The sequence below is a fragment of the Crocodylus porosus genome, unplaced genomic scaffold (assembly GCF_001723895.1).
Source record: "Crocodylus porosus isolate Cpor-Errol unplaced genomic scaffold, CroPor_comp1, whole genome shotgun sequence".
In the NCBI taxonomy this organism is placed as follows: domain Eukaryota; kingdom Metazoa; phylum Chordata; order Crocodylia; family Crocodylidae; genus Crocodylus; species Crocodylus porosus.
Window position 1 is genome coordinate 1927542 of NW_017728897.1, and position 24159 is coordinate 1951700.

Below are 24159 nucleotides of genomic sequence, written 5' to 3' on the forward strand. Positions count from 1 at the left end.
ACTAAACAATTTAGTTAAGTTTTAGCACAAATGCTTGCATGAAGACTCCTATTTCAGGTTAAGAGGTCCTCTTACAGTTCCTAATTGTGGATTAAGCTAATGCAAAATATGTCTAGTTCAAACTGAAATAAGGCATCCTTTGGCTATCTTTTTAACGGGATCATTTTAAGCTCACACCTGAAATTAAATCAGTGTGACTTTCCCTATAGAAAAGACCGTAGGCTCACTTTTGCCCTCTTTAAAATGAAGGTGATACTCAACGAAGTTAAAATGGTGCGCTTTGAATAATGGTTTATATCGTGGCCGCTCCTGGGAGCACCAGGCGTGGACCAGGGTTGTGTTGCACAAGGTGCCGTATAAACTGTACCACTAAAGAGCTTGCAAAGATACTTCCAGCCTGAGGTTGCTACCTGGGACGAGGGGGGTTTTAGCCACGCAGCTCCTGGGTGATTTGAACAGGAACTCCCTGGCTGACAAAATCTCGAGCCCAAAGTACACTGTGCTGGGCGCTGGACTGCTGATGAGCTGATACACGCGTCTTGAAGTCCCATTAGGGTATAGGCCCCTTAGTCTCGGTACTTACAGGGACATCTGTTGCCTTATTACATCCTGCCACGTCCACCGAGATGAGCAGTTTCTCTTAGCTCAGTGTTTGTAGGTCACTGAACCCAGCCCAGTTTGGGAGAACCAGAATGGGGGGTGAAACCTGTGTGGTTTCTGGCTGGTATCCATCCTGCAAGAATCCTTTTCAGAAGTGTCCCCTGTTAACCATGGGGTGTGCCGGGCATAGAGAGGGGGTGCCCCGCTGTGGAACCTCCCGGGCGGCCAGTTGGGGAGCGCCTGCCCTGGCCAGGCCTTGGTTCTTTTCTGAACAAAGAGAAGGCTTTCTCTTCCAGGGCTGCCAGCCCAGCCCCTTTCACAAGCCTGGGTCTCTCTAGCTTGTGCACAAATTCACAGAAGTTCAGGGCTGGAAAGGACCGCTTGAGATCATCGGGTCCAGCCTCCCTGCTGTGGGCAGGATGATGGGGAATATGCTTAAAAAAAATAGAGATTGCTCATGAGATATAACAGCCCTTTACTTTAAGGCAGCATCTTTCATCTCAAAACAGCTAAGAGGAGGCCTGGCCCCTTTTATGAATATCGGTGTCATTTATAGTAACACCAGTTAGGACAATGAGATGGGGTTTTAATGGGCACTTTCTGAAGGCTTTGCACTGACTTTTTTTTTTTTTTTTAACCCTTTTCACAGTATTACAAAACAGCCAGCTGCCATTGCACTGACCTGGTTTTGCCTTCCCAAGACATGTCAGCCCTGACTCACTAGTTTACAGGCTTGTTCCAACATAAAAGTCAGTGTTTTTGCTTAGTTGGTGCGAAACCTGGGTGTTCAGACCGTTCGTACCATTGGACCAGGAGGGCTAGCTGGGAAGGGCTAGGAGATCCTGTTTCCATGCCTGTAGCGAGACTATGTCCCGGTCCCCGTGCAACGCAGGCCTCTGCGCGGCAAGCCCCTTGTGTCACAACACATCTCTGTGTTATTCTGTTGTCGAATGTGGTTAACGCACAATTGAGGAAACTTCTCTCAAGTGTCTTGTCTTTTGGACACATTACAAAAGCCCATTTTTCCTCTGCAAGCCCTTGGAGGGATCTTAGGTCACGAGGGATAAAAAGTCAGGAAAGGGGAATTTGGGGAAGGCAAGAAGCACTCCGCTAGAGGATACGTTGCATTCTCTCACGTGCATTTTATCGAGGGATCGCACGCGTATGTAACCACGGGGTGTAGTGTGTGTACACCCATGTGCATGATGAGGGTCCTGGGCTGACAACCTTTGTGGCTGAAGGTCTCCAGCACAGGCACCAGAAGACAATGTGCTCAGATGGAACAAACTCCGTCCGGGCGTCGGTAGCCGGGCCAGGAAAAGAAACCCCAGGATCCTACGTCCTAGTCCGTTCTGCCCTGACAACTGCTGCACGCTCCCTTCCCAACTCCCGTTTGCCTGCTGTAGATTCGCAGAGCCCCTGTGCATAGCTGCCCTTGGGAAGGTTTCCATTCATTTACTGTTGTTTTATTTCCAGAATAAGAGCTACGTGCTGATTATGGCTGATCCAGACGCCCCGAGCAGATCGGATCCGAAGTTCCGCTTCTGGAGGCACTGGCTTGTCATTGACATACAAGTGAGTACCACACACATTTTTTCTGTTAACTGCCCTGCCCACGATCACATTGGTGGGCATCTTGCATGAGTGTTGCTTGATATATTCCTCCAGCCTGTGCGCACAGAAGCGTTGATCATTGTGTTGATGCAGCAGAGCAGCTTCATGGTTTCATTTGGGATGAGGGCAAACCCGAAGAGAGCATTTCCAGGACTGTTTCTACTTAGACTTGCTGATGAATGCACCACATTTTTTCCTCCTCTGGTTCATTCATGGACGCAGGCTCAGTTTGGGCTTGAAATAGCCCGTGCATGGGGCAACGACACACGGTGTCACAGGTCACCGTAATAATTTTCATGGACGCAAGAGGAAGCCCCAAGAAAAAAGAAAGCTGAGAGTAAGCTTCACATAACTATGTATTAACAAAAAATGGAGTTTCATATGGGGGAATGAAGACTTGGTCATTCAGTTCTTGGTCTTGTTGCTGGCCCTTGTTGAGCTCCCACTTCTCTTTTGTACATATTTTTTGGTGCGCTAAATGGAGAATTAACCTTAGCATTCAGAGGTAAGTGAAATCACAAGCATTATATACTCTGTCAGTCATCTCCTGGCACTTTATGTCCAGCATCTCAGTAAGGTAAACCTCTTCTGTACACGCAAGCAATGGTACGCACCTGGTTTAACACAATGAGACCAAATGGGGAGGGTTGTACTGACAACGTGACGTGGAGCCAGCCTTAGCCCTGGTGGAAATAACTAGTTCTGCTGACCTGGAAGCTAGTCTGTCTGCTTCTGGAAGTACAGAGGCTGGCACTTGAGCTGGCAACAAATCCATCTCCTGCTTGCTTGCTGGGTGAGATGCTGGGACAGGAATCATTTTGGGTGGCTGACTTGGAGGCTGGTACAACTGTATAGCACCAAGAATGCACTGTAAAGCCAAGCTACTGAGGAAGGAAGGCCAGATGAGTGCTGGGGTCTGGGTTGCTGCCTTGGGCTGTTGCTGTGGGAGTCTAGCTGGCATACCCTTTTGTGCTGCCGAAGATGAGTGTGCATTGCACACGTACTCTTGGGAGTCAGACCAGGGCCTCTGCTTCCGCAGGGTAACTCACTCCCATACTGAAGGGTCTTCAAGCCTGCATGCACGTGTGTACATCATTCAGCATGCAGCAAATGAGCATAAGGACATGCTCAGTGGGATGCGTCGGGTAACTCCCTTTAGAAACCACATGGCTCAGCTCGTTACATCAGCTACCTAAGCACCACACTTAGAATATCGGTGCCTACCTGGAAGCACGGGTTTCAATCCTAGCAAGGTTTGCTCAGGGGTTTCTCTTTCCTGGCATGATGCAGGACAGTGAGGACTATGTGGCCTGGGGATTTTGCACGCTTTCCTGGACAGACCCTTCAGAGTGGCTCCTGTGTACTTTGTGGGGAGAGCAGAGGCTTTGTGCAATAAGAGCTGCCTGAATAACATTCCCATGCCATTTGTTCCAGGATTCCCTCCCCCAACACACCGATTGTCAAGCTGGTTATTTATGAATGATTCCCCAACCCCCACCAATGCTACAGAGAGTCGAACAATATTCTACAAGTTGTGCTTTGTGATATTTCTCTATCACTCACCATGCTGTCTATTCACAAATCATTTTCCACCATTCTTTGGCTGGCTTTTCATAAGAGCAGGGTTTTGAACGAGTATTCCTGGCCAACATTTTAATTCTCTCCTCCTCTCGTATTGTGTGTAAATGTCTGTGTGCTTCTCTCCAGAGATGGTTGCATTTCTGTGATCCTTTATGTCAAACCACACGAGACGGAAGGCTGCTATTGAAATGTAAAATGGTCTGATTATTTAGACAAGTATGCAGTTGTTTGCCTGAGACTCTAGAGCAAAGCTGGGCCAAAAAGGTCAATTATTTTTTGCAAGGAAATTCGGGGGGGAAAATTCAAAAGACATTTTCTTTGATTAAAAAAATAAAGCTAACCTGAAAACTTAATAATTTTGCCAAAGCTGAAACATTCTGCAAAATACTTCATTCGGGCTGAAGTCTTCTGTTTGTCAAAACCATATTTCCTGTGAAAGTGGGTTGCCAACCTCTACTAGAGAGATGAGACTCGCTCTGGCTGCAGCCATTCCAGGACGGATTATGTTCGAGTCTTTTATGTTTCGGCGGATCACAGGACACGGCTGTAGTTCTGCGAGCCTTTTTGTGTACCGTGGGCAGGTGTTGGAGTGGATCTTTCTTTTACTCGTGTTGTCCTCCTTCCGTACGGCGTGAACATGACAGAAAACCCAGGGCACACCAGGTTGCAGATCTGCGTGGCGATTGCTGTTCTAGTGTGCTAGGACCCCTCCGGGGACAGGCTGTATGGATATGTCATTCAGGAATCAAATTCCCCACAAGGAAATGATAAATCAGAAGCAGGCAATGGAAATGAGGAAAACAAAAGAGGGGCCAAAACATGCTTTTGACTGAACCTGTTGGTAGATGCACCAGAGAATTGGGAGCCGAGGCCTGGATTCCTTCCCAACTCGGCCACCCTTTCCCTTTGCCACCGTGGTCAGGTCCTTAAACCTCCCTGCAGCAGCACATGGCGGTAGTGACGCCAGCCTATCTCACCTGGGTGTTACGCCTGGGCTTCTAGTCAGAGAAGGCATGAGTGAAGGGCAGTGTTGTTATTTTTGTGCAAAACCTTTTGCACTGGTCCCAAACCTTTACTTCTTGCATTATCAGTCCGTTTAGAGAAACAGTATTGAGAAAAGCAGTTTCTTCCTCTCTCTGTTGCCTGCCTTTATTTTATTTTTTAAAAGATGAGGTGTTTCGGCTCCAGTTCAATCTAACTAATAATCTGAGTACTAAAGTCTAATTAAGATATCAATTAATTTGCAGCATGCATTTAACAAGAAATATCTAGTCATTCTCGTCTATTATTCTCTGAAATTACTGCTAAGGGCTTCTTGTACAGATACCTTAATTAGACTTTTTATTGTTAATGGGAATATTGAGCAAATTAAAATTGGATATTAATACTTTCCATGAATTTCATAATTGGCTAAAAAAATAATGCATTCAGAATAATTGCAGAGACTTGTATACATTTTTTTTTTCAAAAAAGAAAAAAAAAATCCTTCACAGGAGCCCTTCTGCATTTCTAACAACAGGGTCCTGAAAGTCTCTCATTAATTTTAATATTTACTAAACGCCAAAAAAACGGAGCTCATGTTTTCCCTTCTGTGCATAGATCCTTCCAATGCATTGGCTACTGCTAATTATTGTGGTTATTTTTTTTTTCAAATAAAGGATCTAAGGAAAGCAGGGAAATTCAAGATTCAGGCTCAGTTCTGTTCTGCAAAGCAAGTCTGTTCCCATGTCAGGAGGAGTTTTTCTCCTGGCAGCTGGGCAATTCTGCTTCCATTCCTAACCAAAAAGTATGGCGGGTGGAAACCTGCTCGCCGGCCTCTTTCCAAAACTGTTAAAAGGCGGAGTGGCAGTTCATGCCGACAAGGGGCCAAACTTCACTGGGCGGAGGGGGTGGTCTTAAATATAGCTGCATCACATTTCTGGTTTCTAATCGGCATTGATAAAGCCCAGGAGAACAATCAGTGAGAACAATTCTGGGCCCTAGGGTCAAATTTGCAAAGATATGTAGGTGCCTAGAGATCCATTAAGGCGCTTAGGGGTTTTTAGATCATCTGCCTAACTCCCATTCATTTCGGTCAGATTTAGGTATCTCCAGGTTTTTGCAAATCTAGTGACAGCCCACATCCTCAGAGGTACTTAAGTACCTCCAAATATCTATCTTTATAGGTCTCCCCCACTACAATCTATACCAATCATTTCTGTAGGAAATAGTAGGCTCTTCTCCAAGGAGCCTCTGTTGGTCTGCGCATACATTGGCAGCGAAATCACTTGTGGGTTTTTAACTTGAACCTCAAGTTCATTTGGCGCACATCTGCATGTGGTTACTCTTATTTCAGGTTAAAAGTGGCTCGTGACAGTTCAGCTCAAGGCAGTGGTTTGTGTGTGGGCAAGGCCCTGTGGTTCAGGACCGGTGGTGTGGCCTACTGGTGAAAGCCTGCAAAAGTGTGTCAGAAGACCAGAGCTCTGATCTCAGCTGTGGCACAGACGTCCGTCCTCTCTTCAGGGCTGAGGGCAAGTCATTTAATCTCAGCTGAAACATGGAGGCGATTGTGGTCCCCAGGGGAAGCTCAGTTCACTAACAGGTGTGCAGCGCTCTGAGCGATGGTTGCAGAAGTGCATGAGCTGCAGTACCTTGGCCCTCCACCACGCTTTGGCTTTTGCACTGAATTCCCTTTTCGAGGTGGGTTTCGGTCGGAAGTGTTTTGTCGCTCGGCGTGGCAGAGTCTGCAGAGCCCCTTCTGCCACGCAGCTTGCCGCTCCCTTATCAGCAGCGGCGACACTGTTTCTCTGATTGTCAAACACGAAAGATGCTTTCACTCCCATTCAAAATAATTTAAATAAAAATGTTGCTACAAAGTGGAATAATATCTTTTGATGAATGTTTTTAAAGCCCTTTAGGTTTTCATGGTAATTTGCAGTGTAAAATTATTTGGAGATAAGAGCCAAATTAGCTCTTATAGGCGGAGGTCGATATGTCCCGTTATCCATGCAAGCAGTGTTTAAATATAATCAGCCTTTACTCTAATGCAGCATAATTGTTCATTTGAAATCGCTTTTTTTTCTTTTTTTTTTTTTACTCTATTCAATGAGTCATTAAAATATTCAAAGGATAATGCAGTGAATTGGAAATGAATTTATCACATTATCCTGTATGTGCTGTAGAGCATCAGGTAACTAGGCAGAGTCTGAACCAGTTTACAGAGAAATCCAGTAAACAAGGCTTTTCATTTTGTATTCAGCAGGGAGAGAAAAAGAAGGCAGAAAATACTGTCCTTCAAATAGCATGCTTTACTTGATTCTTCCCCCACCTCGGGGAGGGGGAGAGTGAGAGCAGCGAATTTGTACTCCACTAAAGCCTTGCTGTTTTAACTTTATTTTTATCAAAATATGTTTGTAACAGAAAGTCGTTATGGAAACCATCTCTGCCAGCCAGGAGAATTCCTGCCGGAGACGGAGCGCGAGCGCAGGGAGAGGCCCACCCTGGTTCTGCTCTGTTGCTTGGCAGAGTTGGCCGTCATTCGGCACGAACGGGGAGGGTCGCAAGATTTCCAGGGAAACTGAGGCAAGGCAAGGCTCCTCGCAGGTGGGATGGAGCGAGTCGGCGGTGATGTGCAAAATAGGCCCCCCCCTCCCACCCAGATGCTCAACGTCCAGCTGCTGGGCTACCCTGAACTTTGTTTAGAGGCCAGGAGCGCCGACTTGCAATTCCCTCTGCTCTAATCACTCCCCGCACCTGCTTTCCTCACCGCTAGAGAACCCGCTCGCAGTCTTGCTGCCCGTCTTGCTGGGGTCGTCCGACCCCCGCGGTCTTCCCTGCCCGAGTGCAGGGGGGCCGGAGCCAAGGTCCCCTCCATTCCCTAACAACTAGGAAACTGTCTGGCCACCTCACAGTCATGACTCCAACTGCTGGTTTGGGATGTCTTTGGGAATCCAGCCCCACGCTCTCGCTCTTCTGGAAAGCCATCTGGGGATGGAGAGGAGGGAGCAGGTAGCAGGCCTGACCGTCCCCTGGTTGGGACTCAGCACCTCGTCCCTCTGCTCTCCAGGTGTTCTCATTAGGGACACCGATGCCTGAAGGTGAAGCAGCAGGGACTGTTAAGGAAACAATCTGTTCAGCGAGGAACGTGGTATTCAGACAGCTGTTCCTTCCATGCAGTATGGTAGCAGTGTGAAAAGAGTGCCCCAGTAGGGTGTTAGGCTAGCAAGCTGCTTGCATGCTACGGAAAGAGGAGCTGCTTTGTCAGCAGTGAACTCCTAATCCCAGGCATGTGGATCAGAGAGCAGGGGCACCTCCAAGGATGCCGAAGAGGCATCGCCTCGCTCTGAAGACAACAACCCCAGGAGCGAGGGCACCAGCGCCCGGCACCGGGGCTGTTTCACGCCCAGAGATTTTGCTAGCAATTTACTTCCATGCCATTTGAATTTGTCAGTGTATTTCCTCTTATTGGTTGATAAACAGGTTCTGGGTTGCAAGTGTCACCATAGAAACAGGTGCTATCTTAAGCAAACAAGAGCTTTATTAACCTTAAAAGTTAAGGAATTTTCGCGAGATTCGAGGCAGGGGCTGAGAGGGAAGCTAGGGGCTTGCTGGGGAGGGGAAAGGCTGCTGCCTGCTTGCTTCTGTGTTTTTTCCAATGCATATGCCAGGTTGTCTCCTGGAGCACAATTGGAGTGTCTGGATCAGTCTCCCATGCTGTGTGTTTCCACACACCTGGTGAGTGGACATTTCCACTCGCACTTTTTACATTTTCTCTGTGTTCCCCAGCTGGTTGCAAGAAGCCCTGACACTCCCCAAGCTGGGCTCTGCCCTGTCCTACCATTTCAGAATAGCCCTTTGACCCTTTCAGCTCGCACGCTCACCGTCCCACGGCTCAAATGGGGGTTGTGATCTGGGTGCAGGAATCGGTGCAGGGAATACACCGACGTGTGTGATGGCAGGAGGTCAGGATGGTCACTTCCGGCCTTAAAAGGGTACTGGTCTCCCTTCTGCCTGGCAATCCATGCTAAGACAGGAGTCTCCCAGCTACGCTGGTTTTCTGTCCCTTCCCTTGCTGAGCTGACAGGAGAACAGACAAAAATACCAGTCCCTAATGGGGGCAAATCCATTTACAGCAGATAAACGGGGGCTGTCGCATACCTGTGTTTAATGCAGAACCTAGCACGGGGGGACCCCAAGTTTAACTTAAAGCTTTCAGCACCACCAGCATATGTACGAATGCTCGTTAAAAATATAAACAGCCGGTGTTAATTACTCACCATCACGATTTCTGTTCCAGTAGTACATGAGCCCCTGGGCTCCACTGCGCTAAACATAGTATGGGCACGTTAAGAGACATTACCTGAACTGAAGCACTTGCAGCCCAGCTGCATGTTGCCTTACAAGGGTGCCTTACAGTGCTAGCACAGGGAGGCGGTAGAAATAGTCTAAAGGTCACTCCCTGGGGCGAGAGTCCCCTCTTTGCTTTGGCTGGTCCTGGTGTCATTTAGCCCAGCTCCTGTTCGCATCCTCTGGAGCTGCGCTGGCTCACGCCAGCCAGGGATCCAGCCCCACATCTCTAGGCCGTCTATGGCATTTCCAAGGAGCTGTCGCTTCAGCGTCTGAGGGCTGATGTTGACTTGCATGTTAGCATTGCAAGAGTGACGCAGCGCAGCCGTGTGCCTGGCCTTTCTGTTGCTCTGAGCGCAGCAAGGCCTACAAAGAAATGCTTTGTGTGTTGCAGGAAAGGACGAAAGAATGTGCACCAGACTGGCAGCGGGTAACAAGACGGGGTCTTTGAACTCTGGGTCACCTGTTTGAATCCAGGTCAGATCTCGATCAATAGCAAAATCAGTGTGCATTGAAATGCCTTTCAGTCGTCGCTGTGTGAAACCAGCCTGGGTCTCAGCTCAGTGCTGGAAGGCTAACCACAAACCCATCATCTCTGCTGGCAGAGAGGCTGAGTAGGGAATGGACCTGGGAGACTAAACTCTCCTCCCAGCCCTACAGGGAATCCTTCCAAGGCCGGTGGCCAGGCCACGTAGGTTCGGCAGTGCAAAGATATGCTGCCACCCGCACCAGAGGAGCCTGCAGTCTCCAGGGCCTCTTTCCTGAGAGTTAAATCCATGTACACACACGCCCACCTACACACACACTCGTACACGTGCTGAACACAAGCTCTTATGTCAAAGTCCTGATGTGTCGTTTATCCTCTGAAGTCAAAACTGGGCACGCTCCCCACACTCACGTTGCCTTTCTCTCTTTCACTGATGGTACTCTCTGGATCCACAGCAATGCCTGCTCGAGCCATCCACGCCCAGCTCCGCGGCGCACCGGACCACCCCGGAGCCTCCGAGCTAGTTCTGCCGAGGTGGTTTCTGCCTCTGCGAGTCCTGTTTGATCACAACTCCCTGCTGTGCCAGTGGGATAGGCTGCCTCTTTGTAGTAACAGTACAGATGTAATAGTTAGTGACTCGGTATTGTTCTTTCTTGCTGGGGCCCTTTGTAGTCTACATTTTGGTTATTAAACCAAGTGTTTGAAAGGGAAAGAACAGACGGAGATGCTGCTTTAATTTATGACTTTGTTTCTTGGGTACTGCATATAATATTCAGTCCCCTTGTGCAGTTCCTGTCACTATTTGGCGTATAATAATTCCATGAAATCTTTATTTTTAAGGCTTACAAAATAAAGGTCCTGGGAAATTGAGGTTGCTCTTGGGATCTACCAGTGTTGGTGTTGCCTTGCTGGTGTGACTGGGTCACTTGCAGATCTGTAGCAAGGAGCAGCTCCCTCCCTCAGAAAAAACTTCTCTTAAATTAGGCTGCACCTCCAGATGGCTCAATAGTACATGCAAAGTGGCACTTAGGCATGCAAAATGGGTAACGGTGCATGCACCATTTGCCTGGGCAAATGCAAGCCTCACAGGGGCGTTTCAGCCAGGCACTTCCTCAAGGGAAGGTTTCCAGGTTTCATTTAGGAATGTAAATGTCACAGAGCAGCAGGCAAATCCGAATCTGATCGCTTTGTGACAAGCCCCCAAATGTTCCACCCCAGGCGCTCTGTTTTGTTCACGGGCTCCAGAGCCACTGGATCAGACAGCGGGGCTGGTTGATTCAACCGTCCCTGAGCTCAGGAGCACTCTGGTCTCGGTGCCTCTCTCGAAAAGGGAGAATCCGGCAGCTGCTTGGCCCCAGGGAGAGGATCTTGGGGTGTTTTTGTGCCACTTCCACAGCGCGCTCCCACCCCAGCCCTCTCTTGCTCAGCACACCCTGCCCCAGAGATCTCTCAGCCTTGGCTTCCAGCCTTCAGATCAGCAGTGGATGATGTCCTCAGGACATCTTAACCCTATTTCCATGGGCTGGAGGGGGAGCAGGCAGGTAGCGAATGGATCTCATGAATAACATCCCCTGCCCCTCACCCTGCATGTCTTGTGCCACCACAGCTCAGCCTGACCCTCCCTTGGATCTTGTCCTGCTGGTTGCCCTGCACCTTTTGCATGCCTGCCCTTACTCCTGGCACAGCCTTCGTCTTGGTGCACGCCTAGGAACTAAGCATTTCCCCATTGCGCTGTCCTCTCACCTCACTGCCTTCTGGGCCCCAGGATTGTGATATCTTCCTGCTCATCCTGGTATCAGCCAGACCAGCCTGCAAGGTCCTAGAAGCAGGGAAATTGTCATCTTTGGTCTGCACTGTGCCACACTCATAATGGAAAACATGTTTTCTGCTCTTAAATGGCATCCTTCGAAAGGAAAATGTTCCCCATGAGTCAGATGGAGAGGGCAGGAACCTAATCTCAGGTAAGGGTTAGCTCTGCCCCAGGCTCCAAGATCAGTGCTGTGCAATGCCAGCCACCTCTGAACTTGGTGCCTGTGGAAGGCAGAGACTGGCCCGGAGGGCACATATTTCTATGACAGGGTTCTGTGTTTAACAGGTTTCCTATGAACAGTATTAGAAGTTGAGTGTCAACTGTTATTATTCACGCTCGGCAAACAGATGGGGTTTAATTGCTGTTACTGTCAGCCTCGCTGCAAATACCATGTAAAAAGGGCTTTTGGGCTAATTGTTTTAAAATAAAAGTTCAGAAACTATGTATAGAAATTATAGATCCAATGTATTTTCAAGATCAAACTGTTTATATTACCTTTAAATATAGTCTTTAGTCAACAGCATTATGATCAGTGAGTGAGGGAAGGATACAATGCCACCCTAGGGCCTAAGATGCTGGAACAATATGACAGCAGTAACTTATTACTGATGCAAAAACAACACCAAAACGCGATTGGCCAAAAACTGTAGAAGAATGGGGTTGCTAATCTTTGTAATTTCATGGGCACCATTAGGGCAAAGTGCTGCCTTCATCTCGCTCCTAAGAAAAAACAATGCGCATTGCATAGGTTTCTGGAGGGAATGAGAGAGCTGAGAGAGACGTGTGGTCCACAGACGTTGGGAGGGCTGGAGTTTCTCTTTAGTTCCCGAGGGAAGAGGGACAATGAAGTAGGTAGGAGAAAAAAGAAACCGTGTGTGTGCGTGCGCCTGCACGCATACATGTGTGCATGTTTGCATGCATACTGAGTGCATACAACAGAGCCTGGCTGTTGTTCTAATATGGTTTAATCTGTTCTTGGCCAAGCCTTTCATCATCCACATGGGCCTGGGCCCAACCGCATTGGTAAAAGGGCCTCATTTCTCCATCCCTGTGCCTAGTGCATGATTTAGGTGGGACAAGGAAGGGTGTCAGCAAGGTTGGCTTTAAATCCACTTTGCGCTCCCTGGTGTCTCAGGCTGAACTTCACCCAAGAGCTGTGAGGACTGACACTTGCCCCTACCATGTCTGGTATTGTTACAAACGCTCAGCAGTGCCACACCTGGCGCCTGTCCTGGGGGCTCTGCAAAATGCTGCCTCCCAGCCCGATGGAGATTCAGATCATGCACTCACTTGCAAAACTCCCAGACTGTGAAACCATTTCAACAACAGCGTATTTACTGCAAAGGCCAGGCACTCTGTGCCTTGGAGTGAAAGGGCAGCGCTTCTTATGGAGTGCCTGCTAGACCTTATTCTTCCCTGGCTTGTAATTAATATTCCCAGGTAATTAGATTCCTGAGCATTCGAAAACACAGCTACTCAACAACTCCTCCAGGAAACAGAGTGCCACTTCAGAGGGTAAGGGTAGATCTAGTATACGGCGTGGGGCCTTGGGTGAATCCCACCTGCCAGTTCTCAGGTACTGCAGAGAAGCAAGGGGCGCAGGGAACAAGGGGGCCAAAATGGGGCTGCTGGGGCTCTGCAAACACATGGGTGAGATGGAAGTGACTATCCTCATCGTCATCTAATCAGCATAGCTGAGCCAGTGGGAGTGGGGAAGCAAAGCTGCCTGTCCAGAAAAGCTGCAGTAAGTTACTGCCTACCATGGGTCGGGGGGAGGTAGGGAAGCGAGCAGGACTTGCAACCCTGGCCTTCCAGGCTGCCCATGTGCACTCCCCTTCTTCAGAGGTGGCATGCAGGGCCCAAGACTTGCAGGCCACAGAGGCTTGGAGGAGCGTCCAGACTAGCCCTGCTGAGTTTCACCCTTTGCCACTTGAAAGAGTGGGATGAGAAGAGGTTTCCTGGGTTGGGCAGTCTGTTTTTTTGGCCATCCTACTCATAGCTGACCAGGCTCCTGGTCTGGCTGGCATTTCATGCTTGACCAGTGGTGGCTTGGTTGGGTTTTTTTGAGATCCTTTGAAAAGGAGAGGCAGGTGCATTGAGGCATCTTTTGCCAGCACCTAGAAGATCTCCTGCTCCGTCCCCAGTAGCACTTGGCTGTTCTTTCATTGCTCCCTGTGGACCATCAGTGACTCCTGCTGCACTTGCACCCCAAGGAAGGAAGTGAACTAGGAGGCTGCAGTGAATAGGCATGTGAGTTAGCCTCAGCTTGCTGCCACAGGAGAGATCGCTCTTCTCTGGATCTCAGACTCCGCAGCAGCTGCACAGCAGCAGAAATATACCTTTGCCGCTTGAGCAAAGTCAGAGGTTGCCTTTTTTACTTCCCAATAGTCACGGAGATGAGAAGAGGAGGAAGACATGGCAGCGTCCAGAGATCGCAGCTCAGTAGCCATCAACCACCGTAGAAAAGTCAGCACGTTCACACCATTCTTGCTCTGTGGTATCTAGGATACCTCCGCCTGTCTCTGTCTGTCCATCCTGCTCTCATCGCTACAGCAGACTTGTCCTTGTTTGTGTCTTGTGCAGCATTGAGTGTGTCACCGGCACTCAGAGAGATGTCTGTGGTTACCCACCACAGCCCTGTGGCAAAAGCTGGCTGTTTGCTGGCTTCTGGTTATATAGATGGTTAGCAAGTTGTACGTCCCTGCCCCATGGGCTCCTCTGCCTTTGTGGGCGTGTTTAGGCTGGTGTCTTGTGGGATCTGCCTGGAGGGACAGGAGCCCCACCAATGACATGTGCTGAATAAATGCAGTGTGCCCCTTCTGGGCTGCACCAGCTCCCTCCATGCTACCGCCCATGGTTCGTTAGTGAAGGGGGGATGTTGCTGCCCTGTCCCCCATCACACCCACTTCCCGGCACCGCCGGCACCCTCTGAGCACTTGGACCAGCAAAATGCAGCCCTTCCTTTTCCTGTGCATGCGTGAGTGATGCTTGTAGAAGCACTTGGGGCTGCATTCAGGGTGACAGACACTGCCACAGACGTGCATGATATGATTATTATCATTATATTGCCAAGGATCCATGACAAGAGATGATTATGACTGCTACTAAGCGGTTCTCGTAACTATGGATTGCAGTCGGCTCAGTGCTTGCTGCCTCTTCCTCTTGGTGGTCGTCTGTCAGGAGGCTGGCCGGAGCAGCCCACGGGGCAGCCCCTGTTCCGAACCTGCCAGTCAGCTGCCCTGACCATGCCCGGCTTGTCCTTCCTGTGCATGTGGGTTTCCTCATGCCCAAATTTGTAGGCATGATTTTCATGCCAAGGAGTCCTTGCTTTCTCTCCCAGAAAGGCATGAGCAGCTGCCGAGTGGGCTTCCCGCAGCACCAGCTGAGATGAAACTGCCTCAGCCCGAACATGGTGGTGTTGCTTTGGGGAGAATTCGGTCTTCACAGCCCTTTCTCCTCAGGCTGCCAACAGGTGCCACCTGGGCCAAGGGCTTCCCTGGCGCAGATGCACAACGTGCAGAGCCCTGCTGGGATCATTTCTAGAGCTGGGGGAATGCTGCACAGAGCGCCATGTGATGCTTATAACAGCAGCCATCGCATTTGCTATGGCAGCATCTTAAAGCTCGCCTGAGATCGGGGCCTGTTGCAACGAGGCCCTGCATAAACACAGATCCCGCCTTAAAGAACTGAGCAGTCCAAATGGGCGACCAGGCAGAGAGGGGTTGGATTGTTTGCGGGCTTTTCCTTAAGAATTGGCCTGCATCTGTGCTGGTGCCTGTTTTTTGTCCATAGCTATCGTAGCAGCTGGGAGAACTGGTACCATTATCATGAAAAGCAAATTCTACATCTGAATATTTCCCCCACGGGAGCGTTCCAGTTGTGTAACAGTGGACGTTTGCGACGGGTGCGCTCGCCACGCTGCAGGTCAGTAGCAGCACTGCTGTTTGTTAATTGCCTGAGCCGCTCGATCCGGGGAAGGAAACGATGCCACCCGATTCACGAGACAGACCGAGGCATCTGGAATGCTGAATATTCAGAAGGAGCCTTTCATGAATGATCTGAAGGCCCAAGGCACTCCCGCTGGACATATTTGCAAATTACTTTGAATAATTAATAAATCTGAGAACCTGCAAATTGTTCACGGGCGCAAAAAAGGAGAAACGCACCCAGGTGAAATCTGCTCTTGTACAGAGGGCCTAAGTGCCACGTGAGCCCCATGGGGCAGGTTATTAAACGCCTAAAGAGGCAGCTTGAGGCTCTGTGGGACTTTCAGGTGTCTCACAGTTAGAAGGCAGGGCAGATTTGCACCTTAGACATCTCGGTACCTTTGAATATCCGTTAGCTGCCTCCCTCTAGGCACTTATATAGCTTTAAACATTTGGCCCCACATAATACTAATCTAAGGATGTAAATGGTTCCCAGGCCCTCTACAGGGAAGTGAATCCCCCTAACCGTCAGTATTTTGCATAGCCTGCCACACAACGGTCAGGCAAATGCCTGAGGGTCTCGTGGGCTGCAATGGAGTTCAGACACGGGTGTCCTGAAAGGACCCTGGTGGCTGCAGCCATTCACTTGCTAACACGTCAGTGCCTGGGTTGTGACAGGAGGTTATGCAATCTGCAGAGAGGGGAGCCCCAGAAGATGCTCCGAGCATGATAGAGAATCAGTCCTGCTGCCTTCATTTTCACAGCAGGTATCATCTCTATGCAGATTGGATTTAAGGTTTTTCCTGGATGCTTCTATTTCATTTAACATGCAAAGGCTAATAATTTGTCACAATTCAATAAAGCGGAGGTTACAAACACACTCACTGCTGTTTATTTAAATGATGGTTTGTTAATTAGCTCCTCTTAACGAGGAGAGAATAAATCAGCTAAAATGTACCAAAATGGCACTGCAATATTTTGCAGATTAATTTCATTTCCCAGTTCAGATGCTCTTTGCAGCCGTGCTGTTCTGTGCTCTCAATCCCATCCCAACCCATGGGGTCCCACAGGCTGGACAGGGTTGAGCGGGGTCAGAACAGGGCTGGGAGACCAGGGAAAACTCTGGGGCTGCAGCAAGTGACATTCATGTAGCGCATGGCACTTTTCCTTCTACGTCAGCATTGAAACAATGTCCCAGCACAGGCCAAAGGACCACCGTGGCACCCCCTTCCAGAGGAGACACGATGCCCAGTTCTGGCTCTTAAAAATGAGCCGGTGCCTCACTTGAGTCAAAGTGGCCACACTGCAAAAAACCACTCTAGCTGCACGGTGCAAGTGGAGCAGCAGTTGTGCTGAATTGCTCTAACTTGAGCTGTAACCTGCATCTGTACCCCTCTGCATTACTGGTGCGAGCAGCATCCACACTCCAGCTTCAGACCCTGGTGGGCCAGCTCACTTGAGTCTGGATCTCAAGCCGGAGACCACGTGTAGATGGGAGTAGGGAGCAGCTTACACTCGAGGTGCAGTGTGAACTACTGCTGCAGAGAAAACAAGCCGTACGTCATCATACTTTACAGGCCGGGAATGTGGAAGGTGAGAGTTTGGGGGTGTTGGTTGTAGCCCGGTTGGTCTAAGGACACGGGCAGACAAGGCTCTTTGGGTAAATGTGATATATTTTATTAGATCAACTAAACGTAGTTGGCTGAATAAAAGATACCATATTTACCCAAAGGACCTTGTCTGCTGAAGGTGAGAATCAAAATGCAGAGCCCTTATCTCCTTAGGTATATATGCGTTGCTTGCTTTTACTGCTACACTCCTCTTGCCCAGCCCCAACGTGATGCAGCGGGCCCAAATCAAAGGCAGGATGCTGCCCCACGCGGGTCTGAAGCTTGCCACCATGATTTGTTGGCAGGAGCTCAGCCTCCCCTCTGAATTCAGCCCTACAGCTGTTTTGTCTAAGATGCTACAAAAATGTAGGTCATGAAAAAAGCGGTGTGAATATTGTTCTAAATCATTAGTTCAGGGCAGGTTTGCCAGTTACTGAGCTATTCAGAGCCTGGCTGAGATGAACTCTGCTTTCATCCAGAGAAAACCTGGCCCAGCGGTGCTCTTCGCTCCAGCTCAGTGAGTTGTGGCATTTGGGCACGTGCCAGCACTGAATGGGCAGGAAAGTGGGCAGAAGACTCTCAAGGACCTCTATGAAACGAGGTGGTGGAGTTTTAATTTAGACCATGACTTCCTGAAGATAGAAACGATCTCTCATGGCTGTGCCGAGCACCGTGGAGTTTAAAACAGGGTTGGGACCTCTTAGAAGGCCATAACACAGTGTGATTTTGGTTTGGTCTTGTCATTGGCTCTGTGTTGCACTGAAGCAACTGCTGAATGAATACGTGAACCAAAGAGCTATATTCGATGCGCACCCATATCTGAAGCGCCAAGACAAAAATCATTAGGGTAAGGTTCAGTTGAGGTTGAGGGTGCTACAGTAACGTATGGGTAAGTAGCCGTACAAAGATGTTGGAATTGTTCCTCAAACCAACAAGGACATTTGTGTCCTGTTGAAAAGAAACCAAACATGTGGGCACTCTCACACCCTTAACTCTACCACGTGGCGTTGTCACCCAGTAGAAATAGGATTGTGAGAGAGCAGTTCTAGCAGCTGGGGTCTCACGTTAGATTAACTGTATGGACTTGTTTTCACCTTAGGGTGAAACGCAGTAATCCCCCTGTGTGGCTGGCAGGTTTCCTTAATGCCCACCCTAATGATGGGGAAGCTGTGGCATAGGCAGATAATACAACTGGGCCAAGAGAGTCAACCTTGGAGCTGGCATTAGCACAGGGAGATCAGCGGTTCCTTGCTCTTGGCTCAGGCTGGGCATCTTCCTCCCTGTCAATGCAACTTGAGTGTTTGTCGGGAAGAAAGTACCGGGGGTGTTGATCAGCACAGCAGCACGGACAACACCTGCATCCTGGTCAGGTGTCCCTGCAAGGAACAGACGCACCAGTCTCTCCTGGAGCTGTGTGGGGAGCTCAGAGGAGAGAGCGATAGGGGCTGCATGGCATAGTCTGTGGTGAGGTTTGTCTGTCCCAGCTGGTCCAGCTCAAGAGGAGCCTGACCTCTGTATTTCCTGCTTACCAAAAAAAAAGGCAGACGGCAAGAAGACAGTAAAGTTTAAACCCAGGGAGAGAGGCCTCTGTGTGGGAATCTGCTCTGAGCCGACACCGAACCCTCCCCTCTGACATCCCAAGGCCTTGCTCAAGTTGTGTCTGGTCCAGACGTCCGTGCCAAAGGCCCCCCACCCAAATCCAGGGGGGCAGGAGGCGGTAGAGGAGAGCGCCCGGCCTGTTGATTCCCAGGCGTACCTTGCGGAAGAGACTCTAATCAATGATTAATCGGGCATGTGTGGTTGTGTGGGAGAGATTTGTGTTGGAGGAGGGGACTCCTACAGCACCCCGGTCATGAATCATTTGAAAGGCAAATTCGCTCAGTTACCAAGGGAACGGAAGAAAGGAAGGGACTTCCCTTGCCGAAATGACTCGCGCTCTGATGCTGCCGAGAAAATCACTCCAAGTAAGAAAAAAAAAAGCAGCAGCAGAAGAAGGAGTCGAAGCTGTGACTAAGCAGCAGAAGTTATGTAAAGCGCTTGCTGGGAAGTGCAGGGGAGGGAGCCCACATCCTGCCGCCTGCCCACGGGGCGGGGGGTGGCACTGACACCCGGGAGGGCCGGGGGCGAGGTGCCTGCCCACAGCAAGCAGAGGGGCAGGCGGTGCCCGTGGGGGACCTCGCAGGTGTCTGCCCACGGGAGGGCATCTGCGGAAGGCAGTCTGCCCACGGGCAGAGGCCGAGGTGCGCTCCCCCGGCGGGCAGCTGAGTGCTAGGGCCAGCAGGTGTGAGGCCAGCCTGGCCGTGCCGGGGGGGCGAGCGCGGCAGGGCTCCTCGAGGGCAGCAGGGCCGCGTGGCGCGGGTCGGCAGAGGAAGCAGGTGCGTGGGCAGCGCTCCACGCAGCCCTGCGGCTCTGGCCCGCCTGGCTGCCTGCGCTCCCGGCCTCGGAAGCTGTGCCGGAAGCGATGGCCCGCAACCCGTGCCTTTGCAGCACAGCCGAGCTCTGCAGTGCTCAGGGCGGCCTCTCTCCATCCCCTGCCAAGCGGCTGCCTTGTCGCCGCTCTCTGCACCCCTCCGCTGGCTCTTCCTCGCTGCATCTCATCTGGCATATGCTGTTTGTCTTTTCAAGGCCTGCACCTCCCCATCGCTATTCATGGGTCAGCTCCTACGTCCAGTCAGTGCTCATTGCCCCTATTGGCCCACAGTGTGTTTCTCCCCACGCTGCCACTCACCTCGGGAAGCAGCTCTCCATCCACAGGCTACACGAACACCGTGCCAGGGTCGTTTGTACTCTGCTGCCATGGCAGGGGGTCGACTTGACGATCTGCTCAGGTCCCTTCTGACCCTAGAAACTATGAAACTATGCCGACCTCATCCTCTTCCAGCAAATCGCTATCACCGGGGCATGTCCAAAACACGCGACAGCAGATAGGCAGCCTGGAGTGGCGCTACCACTGCCCATCGCACCGTGCTGCACTGCTTCGTTGTCTCCTTGCGCTCTCTGTCTGCACGCGTCTTCATCTCTGGTCTTCTCCTTTGATGGCAAGCTCTTTGGGACACGCACAGGGGTTGTCCTGGTTCCTGCCTGTGCATCCCCTGGCACCGTGGGGTTCTGCTGCAGACGCAGGGCTCGCAGTCACTATGGTAACACACATAATTCGTAGTAAATGCCAGGGAGGACAGAAAGCCCCAATGCAAATGTTCCTGACCTGTGCAGCGTGGACCCAGCACCAAGCAAAATGCTCCGCTCTTGCAGTACATCGCGTAGCTCTGCCTCGCCCCTGGGGGCAGCCAGGGCATTCTGGGGGGCAGTACGTGGTGTTGGGAGGAAGCGTGCCCTCTCACCCTAGGAAGGCTGCACTTGCCAAGAAGGGAGATGAGTGGACTGGGAAGGTGCAAGAGCAGGAAATAACTAAAAACAGGGAGGTTTGGAGCTAGAAACCTTCTTGAGTGCAGCCGTCACGAGAGACCGAAATAGTCTCCCCAAGGGAGGAGATGGTGGCATCTCCAGGACTTGAGCTTTGCCAGGCCTGGACAAAGCGCTCAAGAAAATCCCCTTGGAAGCAATTGCGGGTGAGCCTGTGCTGTGTGTGCAGGGCAGGGCCTACTGTCTGCAGAGCCAGGAGGGGGAAAGCCATGCCCTGTCTCCAGACCAGCAGCAAGAGCGAGCGTCCCAAGCAGTCGGCTAGAAATAGCAGCTTCCCCTCCAGAGCACGGCAGGGACGTTGCCCCTTTGCCTTTCTGTCCTGCTCCCTCCGCATGGATGTCTGCCAAAAGTTGGGAAGTGGTGTACGGGAAGGAGGTTGCCCGCCCCGGAGAGCGTAGCGTGCTGTCGTTCTGTCTATATTACAAGGCTCCCTGGCATGGCTTAGCAAGCAGTCGGGAGAGAGGTTGTGCGGGGACCGCCCAGGTGCAGCAAGCTTTGCTGTGTCGTGGTGACCTCAAGGTTACCACACCAGTGCAAAAATCCTGCCCGGAGAAGACAAGGCCAGAGGACTTGTCTGCAATACATTAGGTAATGCTAGGTGCTTCTCCCTGAATGCTCTGAAACAACGGCACGCAGCACTTCTCCATGCTTGCTGGGACCATGGCTAGGCTTGGGCGCGCTCATGGCAGCAGGGGCACCGCTCTGCCATAGTTAGATGTGCCCCATGCGTGGATCTGGAGCAAGAGGGCAGGGTTATGTCTTCACAAGGTACCCCCTTGCACTGTCTGACACAATGTAGACCTGCCCTCAGTGCCAGAAAAGCCTGACTTAGGTTTGGTTCATATATAATAAACTTGCACTCCCTTCTGCTACACACGAGTGTTAGTGCAGGGGAAACGGGGCCACTGTGGGGGCATCAGGAACGTGCCTCTGAATCGTAGTGGACGATGGCAGCTCTGCCCAGGGTTTTGGAGGGGTCTGCAGGGGCCATGCTTGACCAATACAGAAGGGGCTTTCAGGCAAAAGCTATCAGGCTTATCAGATGTCCACCCAGACTCCTATCATTGTCCTCCACAGTAAATAGCTACTTTGGCTAATTGCTGGTGTTGTGTTTAAAGTTTAACCAGGGCTCTCTCCTTCTCCATTTTCCTGCTTTTCCTGTACGATCCTTGCGGGCAAGACTTAACGATGAATTTGTGTGACAACACAATCATTCCCATGGCAACCCATTCTGCACTCGTTGGTGGCCACCCCTTCAGTTGGAGGTACAGCAGAAGGTGTGTTGAATGATTTAAGAGATGAGTTCGAGGCACTTGATTCAGACCCAGCTTAGATTTCGCTCCCCCCGGAGTCGGGGGGATGGTCAGAGCCGAGAGCAGGGAGCCAGTGCTGGTTCACGGTAGGCAGGTTGTAGCATATCTCTGAGGAAGAGCAGAGAGGACGCTAAACTCTGTGCAGTTCTTTTTGGATGGAGATCTTTTTAATCGAGGGCGAGAAAGTCCCTCTTCAAAATCATACTAAGGTTCAGCCCCCCCCTTTCCATCCCCACATGCAGTATGACGATGGGGGGTTCGGCACAAGGGTCCAACATAGAGGGGATGACCCAGTTTGTACAAAGCGTGCAAACTGTGCAGGCAGGAGGGGACAACGGGGCCTGGATTGGATCAGACTCCCCCCAGCATATTGAACCTTTTAAAAAATCTGTTCGCAGTCGTGGAGTTGGGAATCGGACGGTGGAGCTGAACTTCCGTTCAGAAGAACTTGTCCAAACCCATCACGCACAGGCTGGATAGATCAGCAGAATAAGGCACGGCCTCTCTGGAGCTGGTATTGTGCAGTTCCCTGCTCCTGACACCAATGTGACCTCGGGCAACTTGCTAAGGACAATAGTCTTTAGGTGCCTGACAAGGTCTGCAGAGGCAGGGGGTATCTTTATGCCATCAGTCTGCCCCTCTGGGCATCAGTCCCCACCTGCCAGCCAGGGGTAAGACAACTGCCCTGTCTCCCAGGAGTGCTGGGACAATTAACCTTTGCATGACTATGGTGCTCAGATGCCGCAGCAGTGAGGGCAACACACATGCGACCTCTGAAACACGCAGAAGTTCCTTGGGTCCCGCTGCCTTTTTCCTGGAAGCCCCCAGCACACCGCAGGGAGCCGCATATTTCCAGAAAAGGGAATGCAGAGGCAGCTGCGCAGCACAGGAAAGCCCTTTCCGAGCTCCCCCGATGCCGCAGACAATTGGTGTCTGAACGATTAGTCACCGCAATAACGCCGAGGCTTCCCTCCTCCACAGCAAAGCCTGTCCCCCCACACAGGAAAACCAGCTGAATACTTAATTGGAGTTCCTCACACCTACAGGGGTATAGCCTTAAACGAAATGACAGAGTGATCAAAGCGCTGGAGTCAAAACCTGGGAGCTGAGGGTTGCTATGGAGTTTCTGGCTTCTGCTTAAAAAAATAAAATAAATAAAGAAAAAAAATGCAGATGGTTACGGGGGCAACATAAGATGGGAAAGCATGAGACCATCTTAGGAAGCTGGGACCCTCTATCCGGTCCTTGTGCTCGTATCTGACCGGATACTAGTGCTCCGAGCTCTCTGGGTGGCGGGGTCTCTCTGTTTCTTTAGGACCCTAGCCATGCCCCCCCGGTGCCAGGCTGTGCAGAAACACTGAGCAAAATGAGGGGGCTTGTTCCACTGAGCTTTCAGCCACAGCCTGGAGTTTGCATGCGAGAGGCAGTATCCACTAGCTATGGGAGGGAGGAAGGCCCTGGCCCCCCACCTGCTGTGTGGTCTTGAGCAAGTCATACCCCTCCTCTTACCTCTGCTCCCTTGTATGCCATATGGGCATCACCTGGGTACACTGTCAGGTTTTCAGTGCTGTTTGCAAAGAGCCGCGAGACCCAAGGTGCTATTTAAATGCCAGATGTGAGCAGAAATGAAGCATGGTTCTCCCCTGTTGCTTCCATCCGGTGATCTCCCCAAACAGATCGTGCACCGCTGCACACAAGGTTTATATCCACATCTCTGTTTTATCGCACGAGAAACTCAAGCACCCAGAGGGGAAGTGATCTCCCAAGGCCATGCTTCAAACTCCTGGCAGGAACAACGTCCCAGCCCAGGGCTTCAGCCCTTCCACAAATCAGGACTCGTGGTAGAGGTGATCTCTTTTATTAGACCAACTAGATTTTTGCAAAAAAAAGCCATTAGTTGCAAGCACTTGGGCACAAGCACCCTTCTTCAGGCATAGGAGAAAAGATTGTAAAAGTTCTCCCAGGTAGAAATGAAGGTACCAAGAGGATTCACTCATCCACAGCTGGTGGGCAGTCACTTGTGGGCAGCACATAGCTTCACACAGAAATGTTGCATGACAGGCTAAGAAGCGAGGAAGGCTCCTGCGTCCTGTATAATTTAGGGAAACAGAGTAAAACCACCTTGCTTGTGGTAGCTGCTTAACACTCCCCACCCTTGCCTGAACCTTGAATGGGAGAAAATGCCTTCTCCTCCCACCACTTCCTTCCAACTCAAGGTTTGCTGCTGAGATCTTCCAGACAAAGATACATCCGCATCACCGCCAAAAATACGACCACATTTCACATTGATGTACCCAAGCTTGCTGTAAGCTAGCTGGCTCCATGCTGCTACGTGGTTACGTGGTGTTGCTACCCAAGTTACATTGCTCCAAGCTGTTTCATAGATTTCATAGATTTCATAGACATCAGGGCTGGAAGGGACCTCGGGAGATCATCGAGTCCAGCCCCCTGCCCAAAGGGCAGGAAGTCA

At 50.7% G+C, this 24159-nt stretch overlaps 1 protein-coding gene across 1 annotated transcript in view; it reads left to right on the plus strand.

The window, feature by feature from the left end:
* Positions 1–24159, plus strand: part of PEBP4 (phosphatidylethanolamine binding protein 4) — a 157009-nt gene that overhangs the window by 60019 nt on the left and 72831 nt on the right. The window contains exon 4 of the mRNA XM_019556588.1: positions 2077–2175. Coding sequence (XP_019412133.1) covers positions 2077–2175 — 99 coding nt within the window. The remainder of the gene's footprint in view (positions 1–2076; positions 2176–24159) is intronic.